At 44.5% G+C, this 24,791-nt stretch overlaps 1 protein-coding gene across 2 annotated transcripts in view; it reads right to left on the reverse strand.

The window, feature by feature from the left end:
• LOC129824820 (acyl-CoA:lysophosphatidylglycerol acyltransferase 1-like) overlaps positions 1-24,791 on the reverse strand; it is an 81,145-nt gene that overhangs the window by 20,513 nt on the left and 35,841 nt on the right. For both annotated transcript variants that reach the window (XM_055884322.1, XM_055884323.1), the window contains exons 4-6: positions 18,241-18,336; positions 11,171-11,456; positions 843-969 (exon numbers count right to left, since the gene is read on the reverse strand). In XM_055884322.1, the coding sequence (XP_055740297.1) occupies positions 843-969; positions 11,171-11,456; positions 18,241-18,336 (509 nt within the window). The remainder of the gene's footprint in view (positions 1-842; positions 970-11,170; positions 11,457-18,240; positions 18,337-24,791) is intronic.

Consider the following 24,791-nt stretch of genomic DNA (forward strand, 5'->3'; position numbering starts at 1 on the left):
CTTGCTGTTGCTAGCTAATTTGTCCTGGGATATAAACATTAGGTTGCTATTTTACCTGAAATACACAAGGTCCTCTACTCTGACAATGAATCCACACATAAAACGGCCAACCGAATCGTTTCTAGTCATCTCTCCTTCCAGGCTTTTTCATCGTTGAACTTATACGTTGATTGACATCTAAACGTTCATAGTATTACCACGACAACTGGCAACACAGTTCGTCTTTCAATCACCCACGTGGGTATAACCAATGAGAAGATGGCACGTGAGTACTTGCTTCTATAAACCAATAAGGAGATGGGAGAGGCAGGACTTGCAGCGCGATCTGGGTCAGGAATAGGAATTACTTATATTTTAGCCCTTGGCAACGCAGACGCTCGTTGACGCGAGAAAGCAGTGTGCGCGCAATAATTGAATAACATAGATTTCTAAATTTATTTTGCAACGCTCGCGTCGCGTGCAGTCGGGGTATTAGAATCTTCTAGAATACACGTCCTCTTATAATGAGAATGGCCAGAGAATGATAGAGGTAGAAACTGCTGAGCGAAGGACATATGGAACCTGCTGTACACAGCAGAGGCAGAGAGTGTGTTGGTGACAGGCAACAGCAACCAGCCTTTGTCTAATTAATCCATCATTACTAGATCTTAACAACAAGAGCCTTGGGATATTCTTATTCTATTTTCTATGAGAAAGAGTGCCAGACAAAGATATAGGTACCGCAACCTGGCCAAAACCAACCCAACCTCTGATGCTCAACGAGTGAGAGGGTGAGAAGCGGAGAGAGAGCGAGACAGACAGAGAAAGAGAGAGGTGTCAGTGTAGTTAGGCTCAGTCCTTACCTGTAGTGTACGTGCGTGACTGTGGGAGGTCTGTAGCCAAAGATCCACGTCTGGATGTCCATGGGCCTGGCTTTGGAGTACGCTATGGTCACGTCCACCACCCACTGCAGGCCTTTGGGTTTACTACCTGCACAGACAGACAGAGAGAGTTAAGACATGAATGAGATGGCATCACGGGCAGACAGTGAGGAATATATGGACAGGGCAGAGAAGAGTGAGGGGGGGAGATGGGGGCAGAGAGAGAGAGAGAAAGCGGGATGAGAGATGGAAGGGAGAGAGAGAGAAAGTGTGTCTCTCTTTCGAACAAACTCACACGCACAGACAGCGCTGTAAGGGATGTGTGTGTGTGTTTGTCAGAGAGGGCTGTGTGTCCTCAGGGCTGTGACGGAGAGGACAAGTGAAGCTGAGGGCGTTCAAACCATCAGGCGAGGAACGTCTGGCACAGACACACAGGCCGGGTTTGAAAACATTAATAGCGGTCGAATTCTTGCTTCCTCCGTCCTTGTTTCCTGAATTCCTTTTCAAAGCCCATTGGAAGGGAGGATCTATGGTCCCTCAGTCGGACCTCCTCCTCCAATGAGCTTTGAGAGGAATTGAGGAAAGGACGGAGGAAGCAAGGATGAGGGCTAGTACTGTTTTCAGACACAGCCACAGAGCCATTACTCCACTCCATCACTCCTGGGTTGCATCACAACAGGTACAATTCCATATAGGCCTTGGTCAAAAGTAGTGTAGTATAAAGGGTGCCATTTGAGACGCAGCCCTGGTTTATTAAGAAGGCGTCACAGGGGCCTCTGATCTATGACATAAGGCTGCATTGGCCTACCAATATAGATGTGGCCTGTGTGAGTGAGTGTAATATGTGAGTGAGTGAGTATAATATGTGAGTGAGTGAGCGAGCGTAATATGTGAGTGAGGGGTGAGTGAGTGTAATATGTGAGTGAGTGAGTATAATATGTGAGTGAGTGAGCGAGCGTAATATGTGAGTGAGGGGTGAGTGAGTGTAATATGTGAGTGAGTGAGTGTAATATGTGAGTGAGTGAGTGAGTGAGAGGATTGTGGATGGCTCGCTTAAGTAGCTGACTGGGTAGTGTTTGTGTGTGTGTGCGTGCGTGCGCTCGCGCATATGTGCGTTACCAGATGGCGAAGGCAGGGGGAAAAAACTGAGGCGGAAAAAAGATTGGCAGCTCACGCAGGTCTTTTAGAATGTAAATCACTTAAGAGCACTTGGACAACTGCCTTTTGAAAACATTGCTAAGATGAACCCAGACAGAATTACACAAGACCAGAGTGCTGATGCTTGCCAACAGAGCACCTATTCCTAGGTGGGTAATGTTGATGCTGGACAACAGAACACCTATCCTTGGGTAGGTAATAGCTTGGCGCCAGCTCCGAAACAGGCGTGTTGCCAAGCTCGCTCTACATCCATGTGCACCAGCGACAAACAATACTGTAATGACAGCAAAGCCACTCATTTGATACGACATCGGAGTAGCCTGGCTGCTGTAAACAGTTATGGAGGGGGCATACACAGGGCTCCCAAATGGCACCCTATTCCAAATATATAGTGTACTACTTTGGACCTGGGCTCATAGGGAGTAGTGCACTATAGAGAGAATAGGGTGCCATTTAAGACGCACTCAGGGACAAATGTCTCCCTGGCAAAAAGGATAGTCAGGCCACACTCTTAACCAATCAGGAGGTTCCTTGTTCATACCTTCTACTGAACCAGGGGTTTAATAGACACCTGTGATTGGCCACTGGCACACGGGGAAATCCCATATAAAGCTTACTAAAACCAGCCAGTAAGCATGCAAGTGACTTTTCCTCTTAACCATATTACACGTTTGAATAATGGAACCAAACCACATTACACTCTTGAATAATGCAACAATTCCCAAGCATGTGCAGACAAAGGATTTACTTTCTCGTCTAGAGGCTACACATTACATTTTTGCTTCAAGACAAAAGCACACAGTCGCTAACAGCATGTCTTCAAGTAACGCTAGCCTATCAAAGATGAATGATTAACCCTCCCATATGAATATAAAAAGTACAACAGGCCTACCCTTAAAACATACCAGTCTTCATTTTTAGCAATATCATGCAAATCAGTACATGTAGTAAAAGCAGATTGCAACTGAAAACGTGGGTATAACTGAATTCATTGGGGAGTTTCCGAGCGGTTTTTATGTGTTCATATGGAAGCCCATATCCACCAACCCCCCCCCCCCCCCTTTTTATGCCTCATGATTTGTCAACTCAACTGATTAACTGTAGCCTTCTGATAACCACAGCTGCAGATAGCCTAGAGAAGCAGATGCGCTCTGATCACATCGGGCCTGGCTAGGGGAAACGAAGCAGTAACGTCATGCATCTATAGCCTAAGCTGTGTATTTGTAGCCTAAAATTGACCCATTTATTTACGTTATTTTGAATAAAAAATGATTGACTGGAATAATTATATCACCACAATAGTGATGACATACTGTATGAGAATATATATATATATATGTTTATTACAGATACAAAGGCCTTGCATAAACATAAAGCAAGCTCAGCCTAGTTAGTTGTATTGTGCATCTGCAGTTGTCTCTGTCTGTAACTAGGTTTCCATCCAATTGGCGACAGATTTATGCAAATATCCAAAAAATCTGCATAAAAACCAATATGCGCATTTTCCCACCAGAGGTGTTTCCATTAAATTGACTTGTTGCAGAGAAAAGGCGGTGTGTGATGACATAGTGAACATAAAAATACTTTTTTTGCAGGTGAATTCCCATGTACGAAAACACGTTTCCATCTCATTATCAACTCATGGTTCTCACACAAAAAAAATGTTGCGTTATTTTTTAAATGTATTTATTTAACCTTTATTTAACTAGGCAAGTCAGTTAAGAACAAATTCTTATTTACAATGACGGCCTAGCAAAAGGCCTCCTGCCGGAACGGGGGCCTGGGATAAAACCTAAATAAAAATACTATATAAATATAGGACAAAAACACACATCACAACAAGAGAGACAACACTACATAAAGAGAGACCTAAGACAATAACATAGCAAGGCAGCAACACATGACAACAACATGGTAGCAACACAACATAACAACATGGTAGCAGCACAAATCATGGTACAAACATTATTGGGCACAGTCAACAGCACAAAGGTCAAGATGGTAAAGACAACACTACATCACACAAGCAGCCACAACTGTCAGTAAGTGTCCATGATTGAGTCTTTGAATGAAGAGATGGAGATAAAACTGTCCAGTTTGAGTGTTTGTTGCAGCTCGTTCCTGTCGCTAGCTGCAGCGAACTGAAAAGATGAGCGAACCAGGGATGTTTATGATTTTTTTAAATTTCACCTTTTATTTAACCAGGTAGGCCAGTTGAGAACAAGTTCTCATTTACAACTGTGACCTGGCCAAGATAAAGCAAAGCAGTGCGACACAAACAACAGAGTTACACATGGAATAAACAAACATACAGTCAATAACACAATAGAAAAATCTATCTGTATACAGTGTGTACAAATGAAGTAAGGAGGTAAGGCAATAAATAGGCCAATAGTGGCGAAGTAACTACAATTTAGCAATTTACCCTGGAGGGATATATGTGCAGATGAGGATGTGCAAGTAGAAATACTGGTGTGCAAAAGAGCAGAAAAACAAAACCAAAATATGGGGATGAGGTAGGTAGTTGGTTGGATGGGCTATTTACAGATTGGCTGTGTGTACAGCTGCAGTGATCGGTAAGCTGCTCTGACAACTGACGCTTAAAGTTAGAGAGGGAGATATAAGTCTCCAACTTCAGTGATTTTTGCAATTCGTTCCAGTCATTGGCAGCAGAGAACTGGAAGGAAAGGCGGCCAAAAGGAGGAATTGGCTATGGGGATGACCAGTGAGATATACCTGCTGGAGCTCGTGCTACGGGTGGGTGCTGCTATGGTGACCAGCGAGCTGAAATAAGGCGGGGCTTTACCAAGCAAAGACTTAGATGACCTGGAGCCAGTGGGTTTGGTGACGAATATGTAGCGAGGACCAGCCAACGAGAGCATACAGGTCGCAGTGGTGGGTAGTATATGGGGCTTTGGTGACAAAATGGATGGCACTGTGATAGACTGCATCCAATTTGTTGAGTGGTGTGTTGGAGGCAACTTTGTAAATGACATCCCCGAAGTCAAGGATCGGTAGGATAGTCAGTTTTACGAGGGTATGTTTCAAAAGCATGATCATTTATACTGCTGAACGAGACAATTCTGTTTACACTGCTCTGCCTTGGAGGGGGGCAACTGTGCAACTGTTGTGCACAAACTCCAGAGGTAGCACTCCAGACAGGAGATTTCTGCAACTCTACATTACAATAATGTCTTGAGTATCGATACCTCTGAGAATAGCCCCTAAGCCAACAGCGAGATGCTCGGCCGCTTGCTTGTCACAGTTCTGGGTTCAAACAGCCTCTGTGCTGTTGTGGGTGACAGTATTTACCCCCAGGTGACATTGTGGAGCCGATACACAGCCGTAATGGTGCTGCGCTCACATTCACATCAGATCCCATTTCCTCTGAGAGGCCCATTGTCTGCTGTGTGAGCCAGTTGGCTGAGGCTCTAGGTACGGTCAGAGAGAGAGAGCCCTGTGCCTGTGTGTGTGTGTGTGTGTGTAAAATCGCCCTTTTGGGTAGCTATTTGTAGTTATTGCGTTGCGTACTATGATTCGGCTCTAAAAGGAAAGATTTACCCATTTCTATTGTTATCGTTTTGTGCATTTCATGTTTATTGTAACTATTCAGCTGGTATGACGTAGCATTGCAATAAAGCCACTCTCACTATACTGGAAGTTAATAGGAATACGACTTTCAGATACCCAAAACATCTAGCGTACATGTCAGATTTCAATTCTGGCTAATGTCAGGTTGTCTTCTCTCGAATGAGTCATTGATCATATTTGTGTGATATTCCTACCTTGAGAAATGTAGCTCAGTTGGTAGAGCATGGCACTTGTAACACCAAGGTAGTGGGTTTGATTCTCGGGACCACCCATACGTAAAATGTATGTATGCATGACTAAGTGTCCGCTAATTGGCATGTATTATAAATGTGTAATTTAACAGGGGTCCCCCACACTTCTCCTATATGTTGGTCTCTTCAGTCCAGGGTGCGTTGCATGGCCGTTGTGAATGTCAGACTCCACTTTGTGAGACGAATCGATCTGCAGGTTTAACACGGTGAGATTGTAGACTTCTAAATTGATAGCGCAGTTTGTTTAGGCAATTTTACAGCTAACTAGCTACTTCACCTGGTGATATTGGACTTGAGTATTATTGTGTGTAGCTATGCTTGCTACCAAGTTAACTACCTAGCACATTGAGCATTGCGGGTTTCGTAGTTGACTTCCGCTGAAACAGATTTCCACATGTTGCTACCAACCTTATGCTGACAAAATGAAAAATTAATTCACAAAAAATATTCACACATTTTCCATTAATCATCCAGCCCCATCATTACATTTCCCAATTATTAAATTACATGATTTTTTAGTGGAAAACAAATTCACCTAGAAAGACTTGCAACTTCTATGCAAGGTATTTTCTACATATATGAACCCTTTCCAACAGACCTAGATGTATTGGATAGCTCAGCTGTAAACACAGAGTTATTGCAGGACACAGGAGTTAGCAACCCCCATGGTGGCTAGATCCCTTAGCCACGCACTCAATACTGCTGGCTTCAACACGATCTTACAATTACTAGAAAGGCAACAGGACTCATTTAAAATGGATTTTGAGCTAAAGCCAGGGAATTCCAAAGTGCATGTGTATGTGCATGTGAGTGATGGTGTGTGTGCGCGCGCCTGTCTGTCTATGTGTGTGTGTGTGGGTATGTGCAGCCTGCCACTGTGTGCAGTCTTTGTTTCCCAAACTCAGCTGGGCCAGGAGGCGAGGCTTATTGATTGGCTAGGGGGCTGGTTGTCAGCAGTGGACAGGAGGGGCAGAGCTCAATGAAGGCCAGTCCTGATGGAGGGGGGGGGGGGGAAATGAGGTTAAGGAGAAAATGTGGGGGGAAATAAAGGTTTCAATAAAGGTTTAATTTTCTTAATTGCAGAGATGTAATCCTAGTCAGTCAGTTTATTTAGGCCTGGTCCCAGGACGGGGAAATGACTCTACTGCAGATCGCCGCTGGGGTTCCAGGGGACCACTGTTGTAATTTCCGTCTCCTTCATACGTGTGTGACACTGTGTGTGTTTGTGTGTCCCGCCCCTCATCCATCCAGCCCACCCCCTCCCATTTAAAAACAGTATTCTCAGAGGGCACCATAACAGAGAAGTGATGATTTTATGGTTTGAGGTTTTGAAAGCGTGTTCTTTCTCGACAGGCAGCCAGCCCAATATAAAACTCCCATTTGAGCAAGATCTGCACTACACATTCTATTTATAGGATGTGCCACAACATTCACAGGAACACTACGGTAGTTTGAAAGAATAACTGTCAGTGGTCTGCCGGACTTACCCAGACTATAGCACCAAATATTTATTAAAGAAGTTACCAGTGACAATTGCGAGTTTTGGGAGTCAGACATGTGGTTTATTGACAGTGTAACATTTGGCCTGTTGGAGGTATATTGACTACAGCTCACCGTTCAACACCATAGTGCCCTCAAAGCTCATCACTAAGCTAAGGACCCTTGGACTAAACACCTCCCTCTGCAACTGGATCCTGGAATTCCCGATGGGCCGCCCCCAGGTGGTAAGGGTAGGCAACAACACATCTGTCACGCTGGGGAGCCCCTCAGGGGTGCGTGCTTAGTCCCCTCCTGTACCTCCCTGTTCACCCACGACTGCGTGGCCAAGCACGACTCCAACAGTCTAGAGGGAGGAGGTCAGAGACCTGGCAGTATGGTGCCAGGACAACAACCTCTCCCTTAAAGTGAGCAAGATAAAGGAGCTGATCGTGGACTACAGGAAAAGGGGGGGCGAACACGCCCCCATTCACATTGACGGGGCTGTAATGGAGGAGGTAGAGAGTTTCAAGTTCCTTGGTGTCAAAATTCAAAAGGCACTCGCACATCTGAGCAATCTTTTTTGCAGGTGCATGGTAACAGTTGAACATTGAACAAGATAAAGGAAAAAGGAAACCGCACACTATTCGATAGTATCACTGATCTTTAATAAACTTACGCATCGGCCTCACGGCCTTCGTCAGAGCTTTTGTGAGTACATTTTTCTCCCCCACCCTTATGTAGACCTAGCCCACGCACATCCGTTCCACACATCGAAAGGGGTTGGATGCGAAGGAAAAACAAATAAGTGCTACCAAATATAACAATAGGCATTTCATAAATATTCATATAAAGTGTGTAAATAAGACGTATTAAACGTCTGTAAAACCACAATGGGGACATAGCAAGTTTTCATTAATCATTGGGTACATCGTACGAAAAACATCAGAGTAATTCCTGTTCAAATTCACAACATAACATACATAGGCATTTCATCATTAAGTCCTTTAGGAAATAATGTCTGGAGGGTGAAAATCCCAAAACATTATCTTTTACTCAGAGTATTATTAATATCACATCCCCTGTCTGATATCTTAACTTTCTCTATACCACAAAATCAAAAAAAAAAAAAAAAAGGTAGAAATGTCGTGCTTAAGGTCACTAAAATGTACTGCGAGTGGATAATCCCTGTGGTTTCTCCTGATTGTACTTTTATGATCACTAATTCTCTGGTTGAGAGGACGAGAGGTTTTCCCGACATAACACAGCCCACATGGACATTTAATAATGTAAATAACATGGGTGGTGGAACACGTAATAAATGTCATTTATTTAGAACCGTTTACCTGTATGTGGGTGGCAGAAATATTCACACTTCATCATATTGTTGCACTGTGCGCATCCTCGGCATTTATAGCTACCATTTGGAAGAGGGCGTAAAATATCCTGGCTGATTGTCTTTTGTGGTTGGCAGTTGGCATGAACCAATTTTTCACAGAAATTGCGACCTCTCCTACACACAATAAGTGGTGGATTTTTAAATTCAGCCGGTAAAGCTGGGTCCGATGATAAAATATGCCCGTGTTTCTTGACCGCGTCGCCCACTTTTCGCGAGTTCAAAGTATATGTGGTTGTGAACATTACGGAGTGTTCTTTAGCGGGTCCTTTATGTAGCAGTTCATCTCGTGTTTTTCCCAATGCCAAATTAAGATCTTCATCCGCACATTATGACGAATAGCCTCTTCTTAGAAACCTAATGTGCATCTCCGCTGCTTTATCTAGATAATCCTCTGTGGAGTGGCATATACGGCGCTGTCTGAAAAACTGGCTTCTTGGAAGTCCTCTTTTTAATGGCTCAGGATGGAAGCTGACCAGTTCCTTGGTGTCCACATCACCAACGAACTATCATGGTCCAAACAGACCAAGACAGTCGTGAAGAGGGCACGACAATAACCTTTTCCCCCTCATGAGAATGAAAAGATTTCGCATGGCGTCCCAAGTTCTACAGCTGCACCATCGAGAGCATCCTGACCCGGTTGCATCACCGCCTGGTATGGCAACAGCTCAGCATCTGACTGTAAGGCGCTACAGAGGGTAGTGCGTACGACCCAGTATATCACTAGACTCAAGGTTTCTTATATCTAGGACCTATATACTAGGCGGTGTCAGAGGAAGGCACGCACGGCAAGCGGTACCGGAGTGCCAAGTCTAGGTCCAAAAGGCTTCTACCCCCAAGCCATAAGATTGCTGAACAATGAATCAAATGGCCACCCAGAATATTTACATTGACTGACCCCCCCCCCCCCTTTGTTTTTACACTGCTGCTACTCGCTGTTTATTATCTATGCATAGTCATTTTACTCCCATCTACATGCACAAATTACCTCGACTAACCTGTACCCCTGCACTTTGACTCAGTACAGGTCCCCCTGTATATAGTCTCATTATTGTTATTTTGTCAAATATTTGTTGTTTAACTCTATTTCTTGAACTGCATTGTTGGTTAAGGGCTTGTAAGCATTTCACGTTAAGGTCTACATCTGTTGTCTTCCCTGCATGTGACAAATACAATTTGATTTGAAAAGTGTACTTTACTTAGGTCTACTTGGGAAAAAAACTTTCATTAGTATCCTGTGCCAAAATTGCCTGTCTGATTATTAGTTCAGTACCCATAATCAGCCTCCCTCTCCCCAATTTGTAAAGTACGGAGTTAGAGGTGTTGCACTCTGGGAAGCACATGCATGAGTACTGAGTTGGGAGGGTCAAGAGCAGGAAGTGACTCATGGTGATGCGTCCTGATAACACTTTTTCCCAGGAATCGTGAGGCTTTACCTGGAATCAGGTAAAATAACCTTTAAAGTTGGGGTCAATTCCAATCGAAGTCAATCAATTCAGAGAGTAAATTTGAAATTCCAATTCAATAATTGAAAAAAGGGCACCTGTTTTTTTTATGACTTCTCAATAACCTGAAAGCGAGAAGCTATTTATATCAAAATAATAGTTTTATACATTTTAAATTGAAATCACTTCCTGAATCGACCGACTTCAATTTGAATTGACCCCAACCCTGATTTAAACAAAGGAGACCTTTGCTTGGTGAACCCTGGAGGATGACCTGGTCCTAGATTACTATAATAGATGAACAGATACAGGTACAGACAGAAGTGACTGGCTGCAGTGGAGTGGAGCCACAGGATTAGAAGGGAGGAGGTGAAGACAGGTTGCAGGTGTGTCACAGCCCTCTAAGACCTCAGGTGATGACCAGAGATTTCGAGGCAGATTAAGGTGAAACGGAAGAACGGGGGTGTCAGTGTGTGTATGATCTGCATGTGTTGGGGACTTTTGTCTCAACAGAGTGTTTATGTGTATGTGTCACGCCCTGGCCTTAGTATTCTTTGTTTTCTTTATTATTTTAGTTAGGTCAGGGTGTGACATGGGGAATGTTTGTGTTTTGTCGGTTTTGGGTGATTATATGGTAAAGGGGGTGTTGGGTGTATTGTATGGGTTTGTGTGTAGTGCATGTGTCTAGCGTTGTCTATGTAAGAACGTTAGTAGCCTGTATGTTTGTGCACAACGTTTGTAGCTTCACGGTCGTTTTGTTGTTTTGTTGTTTTGTTAAAGTGTTTTTGTGTCGTGTTCATCTTCGTGTTATAATAAAAGAAGATGGCTTATTTTCCAAAAGCTGCATTTTGGTCCATTAATCCGCCACACGATCGTGACAGTATGTGTATGTGTGTGAGAGAGGGAAGTTAATCACAAAAGAGAGTTTCGGTGTATACAGAATGTGGGTGTTTATATGTGCACGTGGTGTGTGTGTGTGTGTTCGTCACCCACCTGACTGGCTAGGGTGCACTGTGCTGGCCTCTGTCCCCAGGCAGCCGTTCTCCTGCTGCGGCCCCAGGGTCTTCAGGATCACCTGAGTGGCACCCAGCCGTGGCAGCGTCACATGCGTCAGGTGAGGAAGCGAGTTCTTCTTGGCGAATGCCTGGCTGGTTTCCCGCCGCTTGCGCAAGAAGCCGCCTTCTGGGAAGAGCACGATCCACTTTCTGTCACGGCTGTGATAGTACCGGTCTAGGTGATCCTTTAGGTAGATCAGCTGCTTGTCCCGGTACGCTTTACCCTGCAGGTTAAACAGGGAAACACAGAACCGGGGTGGCATGAGGACGCTATCAGGGCTGTTTAGATGTAATGGCTTTGCACACAAAAGATATTGCAAAAGCTTACTTTTCCTTTTGTTTCATTCTTTATTACTGAATTAGGGTGGCGTTCACAGAGGGAAAACATGTAAAAGCGTTTAACAAGGGAAAAAAAAATATCTGTGTTTCTTATTGGCCAAGTCCAGATAGTCACTCCCTCCCTGTTTTAGTCTGTTTTCTTCCGTTTGGTGCCTAATTAACACTACCCAGTTTAGCTTTAGCATACAGAGGATACAATAAAGTATTGGTGTGACACTCAGCCAAGCTCCACTGAAATGAAGACAGTGAAGTTCATATTAGCTATGGTAACATTAGCAGTAATAGCATTAGCAGTAAGAGCATTGCGAGAATTGACAGAGAGGGTTTTTGGATTGATTTCCAATTAGGCCAGGTTCAGAAGCACTTTAAAAAGGCATCAACACACTGAGGCTGGATTGATGTGCCAGTATTGGGTTTCTGAATGTGTGTGATTAGCACATGTGGTATGTTAAACAATACATCACACAAGTATTGGGACAGTAACACGTGTTGTTGTTTTGGCTCTGTACTCTAGCACTTTGGATTTGAAATGATACAATGACTAAGGTTAAAGGGCAGACTGTCAGCTTTAATTTGAGGGTATTTTCATTCATATCGGGTGAACCGCTTAGAAATTACAGCACTTTTTGTACATGGGCCTCCCATTTTAGGGGACCAAATGTAGAGACAAATTCACTTATATGTGTATTAAAGTAGCAAAAAGTTTAGTATTTGGTCCCATTTTGCAAGGACGCAAAGATTACATCATGATTACGGATAGTCTTAAATAAATCGTGAATAACGATGAGTGAGAAAGTTAGATGCACAAATAGCATACCCCCAAGACAGGGGAGGTTAGAAGGTTTTGGGGGGGGAGTATTATATTTATGCCTCAACTTTCTCACGTATCATTATCACCATCACAATTAACTCAGTATTATCCGTAATCATGGTAGCATTACATTTACATTTACATTTAAGTCATTTAGCAGACGCTCTTATCCAGAGCGACTTACAACTTGGAAAGTTCATACATATTCATCCTGGTCCCCCCGTGGGAATTGAACCCTGGTCCCCCCGTGGGAATTGAACCCACAACCCTGGCGTTGCAAGCGCCATGCTCTACCAACTGAGCCACACGGGACCACATAGCATCCACATGAATGTGTCTAGAAACATCCTATTCTTATTTACAATAAAAGCGACTCCAAAATGACACAATACATTATTTACCATTCATTTCTATTGGGCACAAAATAAGCTGAAACGCAACCGAAATAAACAGCAAATGCATCCAACAAATTTGTAGACTCACAAGCTTGTTGTAGTCATTGCGTGCTAAGAATATGGGACCAAATACTTAACTTAATACACACAAGTGAATTTGTCCCAATACTTTTCGTCCCCTAAAATAGGGACCGGCAGGTAGCCTAGTGGTTAGAGCGTTGGGCCAGTAACCGAAAGGTTGCTGGATTGAATCCCTGAGCTGACAAAGGTCGTTCTGCCTCTGAACAAGGCAGTTAACCCACTGTTCCCCGGTAGGCCATCATTGTAAATAAGAATTTGTTCTTAACTGAGAGGTTCAATTAAATAAAAAAAATAGGGGGACTGTGCTGTAATTTCTATACGGTTCACCCGATATGGATGAAAATACCCTAAAATTAAAGCTGACAGTCTGCACTTTAACCTTGTAAAATATGTATAACTTCAAATCCAAAAGTGCTAGAGAACAGTTCCAAAACAACAAAATAATTTGCACTGTCCCAATACTTTGAGCTCATTGTAGCCTACAGTACGTTGTTATTTGTAGCATGTGTCGGTATGTCTCAATTTAAACGTCTAAACTAATTCCACTACCATAAAAAAATTCTTTTGGACAGCTGAAATAAGCAGAAAATGTTTGAGGACATTTACCTTTTTCCAGTTTGTGTTGGCATGTGCCATCTTGTTTGTATGAGTGCAGTAAAGAGCATTGTACTTGACACACTGCGCAGTAACAAATCATTCTAATTCACTGGCTATCATGTTGTGTGATATGTCATTTACATTTTATCATTCATGCGAGTGCCATGTCGAGTAAATAGCATAGTACTTGCAGTATAATTAAGCATTAAGGCCCGAGGGGGTGTTATATGGCAAATATACCACGGCTAAGAGCTGTTCTTGGACGGTGCCTGGATATTGGCCATACACCACAACTCCCACCCTCCCGAAGTTCCTTACTGCAATTATAAACTGGTTAGAAACATAATTAGATCATTAAAAACAAATGTTTTGTCATATCTGTGTGTATTCGGTCTGATATAACACAGCGTTCAGTGTCTGGCTATTATGTTGTTTTTATTTTTATTTTTATTTTTTTATTTTATCCCATTTTCTCCCAATTTTCGTGGTATCCAATCGCTAGTAATTACTACCTTGTCTCATCGCTACAACTCCCGTACGGCTCGGGAGAGACGAAGGTCGAAAGCCATGCGTCCTCCGAAGCACAACCCAACCAGCCGTACTGCTTCTTAACACAGCGCGCCTCCAACCCGGAAGCCAGCCGCACCAATGTGTCGGAGGAAACACCGTGTACCTGGCCCCCTTGGTTGGCGCGCACTGCGCCCGGCCCGCCACAGGAGTCGCTGGAGCGCGATGAGACAAGGATATCCCTACCGGCCAAACCCTCCCTACCCCGGACGACGCTATGCCAATTGTGCGTCGCCCCACGGACCTCCCGGTCGCGGCCGGCTGCGACAGAGCCTGGGCGCGAACCCAGAGGCTCTGGTGGCGCAGTTAGCACTGCGATGCAGTGCCCTAGACCACTGCGCCACCCGGGAGTATGTTGTGTATGTTATACAAATGTGTGTATGTCAGCATGTGTCTGTCTTCATGCTTGTGTGAGTGCGATGCTGCCAGTCCAGTCAGTACAGCCTAATTAGAAAGCATGGTGCTAACAATGCAGATGTTCAGTGTGTGAGGTATTTGGGGAGGATGTGAGGAATGCGAGCCGTTGCCTAGTCACTTCATCTCTGCCTACAGTACCAGTCAAAAGTTTGGACACACCTACTCATTCAAAGTGTTTTTTTTTTTTTTTTTATTTTTTATTTTTTACTATTTTCTACATTGTAGAATAATAGTGAAGACATCAAAACTATAAAATAACAAATGGAGTCATGTAGTAACCAAAAAAGTGTTAAACCAATCTAAATATATTTTATATTTCAGATTCTTCAAAGTAGCCACCCTTTGCCTTGATGACAGTTTTGCACTCTCTTGGCATTCTCTGAACCAGCTTCATGAGGTAGTCACCTGAAATGCATTTCAATTAACAGGTGTGCTTTGTTAAAAGTTAATTTGTGGAATTTCTTTCCTTCTTAATGCGTTTTTTGCCAATCAGTTGTGTTGTGACAAGGTAGGGTTGGTATACAGAATATAACCATATCTGGTAAAAGACCAAGTCCATATTATGGCAAGAACAGCTCAAATAAGCAAAGAGAAACAGCCATCATTACTTTAAGACATGAAGGTCATTCTGAAAAATGTCAAGTAATTTCTTCAAGTGCAGTCGCAAAAACCATCAAGCACTGATGAAAAAACTGGCTCTCATGAGGACCGCCACAGGAAAGGAAGACCCAGAGTTACCTCTGCTACAGAGTTAGAGTCAACAGCCTCAGAAATCGGCAATTAACTGCACCTCAGATTGCAGCCCAAATAAATGCTTCACAGAGTTCAAGTAACATGTAAACATCAACTATTCAGAGGAGACTGCGTGAATCAGGCCTTCACGGTCGAATTGCTGCAAAGAAACCCCTACTAAAGGACACCAATAATAAGAAGAGACTTGCTTGTGCCAAGAAACACGAGCAATGGCCATTAAACCGGTGGAAATCTGTCCTTTGGTCTGATGAGTCCAAATTTGGGATTTTTGGTTCCAACCACGGTGTCTTTGTGAGATGCAGAGTAGGTGAATGAGTAGATGAGTAGATGATCTCCACAAGTGTGGTTCCCACCGCGAAGCATGGAGGAGGAGGTGTGATGGTGTGGGGTGCTTTGCTGCTGACACTGTCAGGGATTTATTTAGAATTCAAGGCACACTTAACCAGCATGGCTAACACAGCATTCTGCAGTGATACGCCAGAGTGATGGAGTGCTGCATCAGATGACCTGGCCTCCACAATCACCAAACCTCTACCCAATTGAGATGGTTTGGGATGAGTTGGAGCACATAGTGAAGGAAAAGCAGCCAACAAGTGCTCAGCACATGTGGGAACTCCTTCAAGACTGTTGGAAAAGCATTCCAGGTGACTACCTCATGAATCTGGTTGAATGCTAAGAGTGTGCAAAGCCGTCATCAAGGCAAAGGGTGGCTACCTTGAAGAAACTAAAATATATTTGGATATGTTTAACACTTTTTTGGTTACTACATGATTTCATGTGTTATTTCATAGTTTTGATGTCTTCACTACTATTCTGCAATCTAGAAAATAGTAAAAATAAAGAAAAACCCATGAATGAGTAGGTGTGTCCAAACTTTTGACTGGTACATATCTACTGTACATATCTACCTCACTGGTACCCCATGTATATAGCCAAGTTATTGTTCCTCATTGTGTATTTATTCCTAGTGTAATTATTTTTCTACTTATTCCTTGTGTTATATTTATATATATATAATCTCTGCATCATTGGGGAAATAAGCATTTTACTGTTAGTCTACACCGGTTGTTTTCAAAGCATGTGAGAAATACAATTTGATTTGAATAGAACTGCTGGGCCAGCAAGCAACTGAATCAGCTGCCAGTCAGTCACCTGTCTGTCTGACTATTGTCGTGGAAAATTGCAAGATTATATTATAATGCTTGTATTACATTATAATGGTTGTTTTATTCGACAGAATAGAGTAATCTGATAACTATTGTGTGTGTGTGTGTTCCACTGAGGATGGGCCTCTATGAGATAACACTGACAGAGGAGATTTACGATGTTTTTGGGTGATAAAACCTAAAGAGCATTCCAGAGAACATGAGCTAATGGTTCTGTTCTATACCGTACCAGGGAGAGACGGTTCCTTTTTGGAGTAAGAGGGCCAGACACTGGTCTTTACAATGAAAACTGTTGACACAGCAGTAACTGTCTGCTATGTTTTATAGATATCTTTCATACAAATCTTAACCTTCGTGAACTGTTCCTAAGATCTGTGCTTCGTCATGTAGGTTGAGAGGGGTGTATCTTGCCTATAAAACATCTTTGTACTTTTCTGTTGGTACTTTTCAATGGTTCATTAGAGATAGCGCATCATTGAATGTCAAAAATTGCTATTGCAAAGCTCTTATTATTAAAGATGTAGTTTAAGTGTAACTGACTGGTATGTAGTTTGTAACTCATTTGGTAAAGCAGAAATATGCCACCACACTATCCACGCATGTCTACATTAGCATATCTGTCTGTCCCCGCCTATCCCTGTCTGTCTGTCGACATACGTATATACAGTCAAATAAATATATATATATATATATCAGTATGTACACGCCCTCTGCCTGTTTGCCTGGGTCTTCCTGCATGCCTGGCCCGTCCGTCTGCCTGCCTCTCTCTGTCTGTCACCCAGGCAGCACATTGATCTCTGTTCTTTCTCTTCCAGCTGCTCCCACACTGCAGGCAGGGTCACTTCAGGCCAGCGGCTGGACTACTGTACCATAACACTGCTCTACTGTGCTATCCACTGGGCCTGCCTGGCTGTGTCCCTGTTAGAGGAGGCTGTAGCCACTTCCTGCCTGCTGCTGAGCTGATATACTGTTCAGCAGGAGTGCATGTTAACCATGGGTGGAGCCAGGCCCACCCACTGGGGACCCAAGGCCCAGCCAATCAAAATGAGTTTTTCCAACAAAGGGGCTTAAATACAGACAGAAATACTCAGTTTCATCAGCCATCCGGGTGGCTCGTCTCAGACGATACCGCAGGTGTAGAAGTCGGATATGGAGGTCCTGGGATGGCATGGTCTGCGGTTGTGAGACCAGTTGGATGTACTGCCAAATTCTCTAAAACGACGTTGGAGGCGGCTTATGGTAGACAAATTAACAAAATGATCTGGCAACAGCTCTGGTGGACATTCCTGCAGTCGGCATGCCAATTGCATGCTCACTCAAAGCTTGAGACATCTCTGGCATTGTGTTGTGACAAAACTGCACATTTTAGAGTGACCTTTTATTGTTCCCAGCATGAAGTGCACCTGTGTAATGGTCATACTGTTTAATCAGCTTCTTGATATACCACACCTGTCAGGTTGAAGGATTATCTTGGCAAAGGAGAAATGCTCACTAACAGGGATGTAAACAATTGTGCACAAATTTGGACAGAAATAAGCTTTTTGTGCATGTAGAACATTTCTGAGATTGTATTTCAGCTCATGAAACATGGGACCAAGACTTTACATATTGCGTTTATATTTTTGCTCAGCATTTATTTTAAGTTATTTTATGATGTCATTGAACAGATCGAGACGATGACAGTGTGTCAAAGTGCAGTCGGCCAAATTCAAACCTATGCCAACACTGTGTGCCAGAGGCTGCGGCATGACCACTAAACCAGTCAGACCACATAAAAATATCCCATCACAAAAACAGTTGTGATATGATAGTTGTCAGCCGTCAGCCGAGTAAAAGCCTCCTAGCTAGAGGTCTCAGAGTACCGTATGTATGTCTGTCTCACCTGTCTGATGAAGAAGTCCCCGTGGATGAGGGACACCAGGCCAAAGTTGGTGTACTTGAACACGTGGTCCATCAACCACATCATCTTCCGCACCACCTAAAGGAGAGAACATTACAGACTGGTCATACATACACACAATATACACTGCTCAAAAAAATAAAGGGAACACTTAAACAACACAATGTAACTCCAAGTCAATCACACTTCTGTGAAATCAAACTGTCCACTTAGGAAGCAACACTGATTGACAATAAATTTCACATGCTGTTGTGCAAATGGAATAGACAAAAGGTGGAAATTATAGGCCATTAGCAAGACACCCCCCAAAACAGGAGTGATTCTGCAGGTGGTGACCACAGACCACTTCTCAGTTCCTATGCTTCCTGGCTGATGTTTTGGTAACTTTTGAATGCTGGCGGTGCTCTCACTCTAGTGGTAGCATGAGACGGAGTCTACAACCCACACAAGTGGCTCAGGTAGTGCAGCTCATCCAGGATGGCACATCAATGCGAACTGTGGCAAAAAGGTTTGCTGTGTCTGTCAGCGTAGTGTCCAGAGCATGCAGGCGCTACCAGGAGACAGGCCAGTACATCAGGAGACGTGTAGGAGGCCGTAGGAGGGCAACAACCCAGCAGCAGGACCGGTACCTCCGCCTTTGTGCAAGGAGGTGCACTGCCAGCACCCTGCAAAATGACCTCCAGCAGGCCACAAATGTGCATGTGTCTGCTCAAACGGTCAGAAACAGACTCCATGAGGGTGGTATGAGGGCCTGACGTCCACAGGTGGGGGTTGTGCTTACAGCCCAACACCGTGCAGGACGTTTGGCATTTGCCAGAGAACACCAAGATTGGCAAATTCGCCACTGGCGCCCTGTGCTATTCACAGATGAAAGCAGGTTCACACTGAGCACATGAGCACATGTGACAGACGTGACAGAGTCTGGAGACGCCGTGGAGAACGTTCTGCTGCCTGCAACATCCTCCAGCATGACCGGTTTGGCGATGGGTCAGTCATGGTGTGCGGTGGCATTTCTTTGTGGGGCCGCACAGCCCTCCATGTGCTCGCCAGAGGTAGCCTGACTGCCATTAGGTACCGAGATGAGATCCTCAAACCCCTTGTGAGACCATATGCTGACACAAGCACATTTGTGGCCTGCTGGAGGTCATTTTGCAGGGCTCTGGCAGTGCACCTCCTTGCACAAAGGCGGAGGTACCGGTCCTGCTGCTGGGTTGTTGCCCTCCTACGGCCTCCTCCATGTCTCCTGATGTACTGGCCTGTCTCCTGGTAGCGCCTGCATGCTCTGGACACTACGCTGACAGACACAGCAAACCTTTTTGCCACAGTTCGCATTGATGTGCCATCCTGGATGAGCTGCACTACCTGAGCCACTTGTGTGGGTTGTAGACTCCGTCTCATGCTACCACTAGAGTGAGACACCGCCAGCATTCAAAAGTGATCAAAACATCAGCCAGGAAGCATAGGAACTGAGAAGTGGTCTGTGGTCACCACCTGCAGAATCACTCCTGTTTTGGGGGGTGTCTTGCTAATGGCCTATAATTTCCACCTTTTGTCTATTCCATTTGCACAACAGCATGTGAAATGTATTGTCAATCAGTGTTGCTTCCTAAGTGGACAGTTTGATTTCACAGAAGTGTGGTTGACTTGGAGTTACATTGTGTTGTTTAAGTGTTCCCTTTATTTTTTTGAGCAGTGTATATAGGTAGGCACACACGTACACTGAGACTATGAAGTCATAGTTCTGCAGTCTGCACACACGCTCAGTCTACTGTAATGTAGCCATCATGGTCTGCACACACAAAGTCTATATAGCCATAGGTATGCAGGCAGGCACACAGACAATATACGTAACTCTAAGTCCCACTGAGAAGCTTTGGCCCCTTTCTGGCATTTTCGCCACTTCCTTCTTTTGGCACTAAGAGCATAACTAGGCTGAGAATGCAGTTGAGGTGGATCCTGTCATCATGTTTGTGCACCACAGCTCAACTAGCCCCCGCTCACCACCTCCTCCTGGCAGCCCCAGTAGAAAAACCCCTCCAAACCAAGGGCTCATCCCTGGGATGGCAGAGGGCTGCGTGTGGGGTTGGCAGTCCTCCTCCACCAAGGAATGTACTGTCCTGGAGGGAGGGACAGGACAGGAGCACCAGCCCCTTCCCCAGTGGCTCTACCTACCACAGAGGGGGTGATGGGTAGGGCAGTTGTGTGAAGTTATACAGTATGACTGTCGCTTAGCCTGCAGAAACCACAGCCATTTCTAGGCTGCTCTATCACCCGGTTTTCCTTATCTTCAGTTTTTTTTTTTTTAGCCTAGGTCACAAACTGTAGCTAACTCTTCTCTTAGTGTCATGTTTGGCATGGCAGTGAACAAAACACAGAGAGGACTTGGCTAAAAAACAAACTGGACCACTTGGATGGAAGATCATAGAAACAAAGCGGGGAAACGACTCAATCGTTCACTGTAGATATAGCAGCCTATCGACTGACAAACCTCGCAGACAAGGAGATGAACAGGTCAAAACATTTGCCTTTCATACCATTCCATCCAAACGTCCCTGTCAATATTAACTCACTGCTAGTCAAAACAGCAGGAGTCACCCTCCCACTGTAAGCCAGGTCAAAGCCACAACCATCCTGGTCACAGTTCCACCCCTGAAGCATGGAGACAGACAGTATGCTAGCAGCCAGGCAGCTGTGCTGCCAGATAAATAGTAATTGGATTAAGTAAACCTATCGATTGGTCTTTTGTAGCTGAGCCAAGGCCGTGACGATGTTTGGTCCTGATTGTGTTCACAGTGTAGTGTGCGTGCCAAATGGCACTCTATTCCCTTTACAGTGCATTACTTTTAAAGAGGGCCCATAGGGCTCTGGTCAAAAGTAGTGCTCTATATAGGGAATAGGGTGCCATTTGGGACACACCCAGTGAGTTTGGAGCGCAGACACTGGCTGAGGGAGTAGGACCTCACATCCCATCACAAGACAGGCCAATCATTTCAGGTTAAACGGGAGGCTGAGTATCCGATACCTGCTGGCTAGCCAGAGTACAGTATTAGCCAGCAGCACTGAGTAGGGATGTCACAATCAAAGCGTGGATGTGTGTATGAGTGAATGTGTGGATGGCTGTGTGAGTGAAAGGGCGGATGGCTATATATATATATGTGTGTGTGTGTATGTGTGATGGATACTGAAAGCTTGTTTCCTAAAGTAAAGGGTTTTATGAATGGTGTCGACACAAAATACGCCTTCGGCAGTTATATTGGCCTGGAAAGAATGTAAAGTACTGCATGTGGGTCGTGAATGCTGTTTGACTAACAATACATGACTTTTTCAACACTCGATTTGCAAAACTCTTGAACACTTAAAACACCTTCAATTAGTAAAATGTGACATTCTCAAGACAAAACACTGGATTTTAACATCAGGCTGAGGCGTTTAGTCATTGTCTCGGTCCTTTTATCCGATCTATCGTTTAGTTTGACCCAGTAGAACTGTCATTTTGGGCAAATATGAACGAGGAAAATGACGATATCTTATCTTTGGCAAACCTATTTGAAAATTAAATTTTTATTTTATTTCACATTTATTTAACCAGGTAGGCTAGTTGAGAACAAGTTCTCATTTGCAACTGCGACCTGGCCAAGATAAAGCATAGCAGTGTGAACAGACAACAACACAGAGTTACACATGGAGTAAACAATAAACAAGTCAATAACATGGTAGAAAAAGAGAATCTATATACAATGTGTGCAAAAGGCATGAGGTAGGAAATAAATAGAGTAATTACAATTTAGCAGATTAACACTGGAGTGATAAATCATCAGATGATCATGTGCAAGAAGAGATACTGGTGTGCAAAAGAGCAGAAAAGTAAATAAATAAAAGCAGTATGGGGGGTGAGGTAGGTAAATTGGGTGGGTAGTTTACAGATGGACTATGTACAGCTGCAGCGACGGTTAGCTGCTCGGATAGCAGATTTTTAAAGTTGTTGAGGGAGATAAAAGTCTCCAACTTCAGAGATTTTTGCAATTCGTTCCAGTCGCAGGCAGCAGAGAACTGGAAGGAAAGGCGTCCAAATGAGGTTTTGGCTTTAGGGATGATCAGTGAGATACACCTGCTGGAGCGCGTGCTACGGGTGGGTGTAGCCATCGTGACCAGTGAACTGAGATAAGGCGGCACTTTACCTAGCATAGCCTTGTAGATGACCTGGAGCCAGTGGGTCTGACGACGAACATGTAGCGAGGGCCAGCCGACTAGGGCATACAGGTCGCAGTGGTGGGTCGTATAAGGTGCTTTAGTAACAAAACGGATGGCACTGTGATAGACTGCATCCAGTTTGCTGAGTAGAGTATTGGAAGCTATTTTGTAGATGACATCGCCGAAGTCGAGGATCGGTAGGATAGTCAGTTTTACTAGGGTAAGTTTGGCGGCGTGAGTGAGGAGGCTTTGTTGCGGAATAGAAAGCCGACTCTAGATTTGATTTTGGATTGGAGATGTTTGATATGAGTCTGGAAAGAGAGTTTGCAGTCTAGCCAGACACCTAGGTACTTATAGATGTCCACATATTCTAGGTCGGAACCGTCCAGGGTGGTGATGCTAGTCGGGCGTGCGGGTGCAGGCAGCGAACGGTTGAAAAGCATGCATTTGGTTTTACTAGCGTTTAAGAGCAGTTGGAGGCCACGGAAGGAGTGTTGTATGGCATTGAAGCTCGTTTGGAGGTTAGATAGCACAGTGTCCAAGGAAAGGCCGGAAGTGTACAGAATGGTGTCGTCTGCATAGAGGTGGATCAGGGAATCGCCCGCAGCAAGAGCAACATCATTGATGTATACAGAGAAAAGAGTCGGCCCGAGAATTGAACCCTGTGGTACCCCCATAGAGACTGCCAGAGGACCGGACAACATGCCCTCCGATTTGACACACTGAACTCTGTCTGCAAAGTAGTTGGTGAACCAGGCAAGGCAGTCATTAAAAAAACCGAGGCTACTGAGTCTGCCGATAAGAATATGGTGATTGACAGAGTCGAAAGCCTTGGCCAGGTCGATGAAGACGGCTGCACAGTAATGTCTTTTATCGATGGCGGTTATGACATCGTTTAGTACCTTGAGCGTGGCTGAGGTGCACCCGTGACCGGCTCGGAAACCGGATTGCACAGCGGAGAAGGTACGGTGGGATTCGAGATGGTCAGTGATCTGTTTGTTGAGTTGGCTGTCGAAGACCTTAGATAGGCAGGGCAGGATGGATATAGGTCTGTAACAGTTTGGGTCCAGGGTGTCTCCCCCTTTGAAGAGGGGGATGACCGCGGCAGCTTTCCAATCCTTGGGGATCTCAGATGATACGAAGGAGAGGTTGAACAGGCTGGTAATAGGGGGTGCGACAATGGCGGCGGACAGTTTCAGAAATAGGGGGTCCAGATTGTCAAGCCCAGCTGATTTGTATGGGTCCAGGTTTTCCAGCTCTTTCAGAACATCTGCTATCTGGATATGGGTAAAGGAGAAGCTGGGGAGGCTTGGGCGAGTAGCAGCGGGGGGGGAGGGGCTGTTGGCCAAGGTTGGAGTCGCCAGGAGGAAGGCATGGCCAGCCATTGAGAAATGTTTGTTGAAGTTTTCGATTATCATGGACTTATCAGTGGTGACCGTGTTACCTAGCCTCAGTGAAGTGGGCAGCTGGGAGGAGGTGCTCTTGTTCTCCATGGACTTTACAGTATCCCAGAACTTTTTGGAGTTAGAGCTACAGGATGCAAATTTCTGCTTGAAAAAGCTGGCCTTTGCTTTCCTGACTGACTGCGTATATTGGTTCCTGACTTCCCTGAACAGTTGCATATCGCGGGGGCTCTTCGATGCTATTGCAGTTCGCCACAGGATGTTTTTGTGCTGGTCGAGGGCAGTCAGGTCTGGAGTGAACCAAGGGCTATATCTGTTCTTGGTTCTGCATTTTTTGAACGGAGCATGCTTGTCTAATATGGTGAGGAAGTAACTTTTAAAGAATGACCAGGCATCCTCAACTGACAGGATGAGGTCAATATCCTTCCAGGGTACCCGGGCCAGGTCGATTAGAAAGGCCTGCTCGCAGAAGTGTTTCAGGGAGCGTTTGACAGTGATGAGGGGTGGTCGTTTGGCCGCGGACCCGTGGCGGATACAGGCAATGAGGCAGTGATCGCTGAGATCTTGATTGAAGACAGCAGAGGTGTATTTGGAGGGCAAGTTGGTCAGGATAATGTCTATTAGGGTGCCCATGTTTACGGATTTAGGGTTGTACCTGGTGGGTTCCTTGATGATTTGTGTGAGATTGAGGGCATCAAGCTTAGATTGTAGGACTGCCGGGGTGTTAAGCATATCTGGAGCATATCAAATCTCCAAAATATCGCTATTTTTAAAACAAGCCATAGAAAGTTAGATGCAATTTTAGTTTAATCCACCAGAAAAGAGAACAAATAATCTAACAAATATTACGTTTAAACTCAAATATAATGTAAATATTTTTATATTTAAAAAGGTATAATCTTCTCCGCTATGCAATCTGGTTTCCGAGCTGATCATGGG

This window comes from Salvelinus fontinalis, chromosome 27, assembly GCF_029448725.1.
Source record: "Salvelinus fontinalis isolate EN_2023a chromosome 27, ASM2944872v1, whole genome shotgun sequence".
Taxonomy (NCBI): Eukaryota; Metazoa; Chordata; class Actinopteri; order Salmoniformes; family Salmonidae; genus Salvelinus; species Salvelinus fontinalis.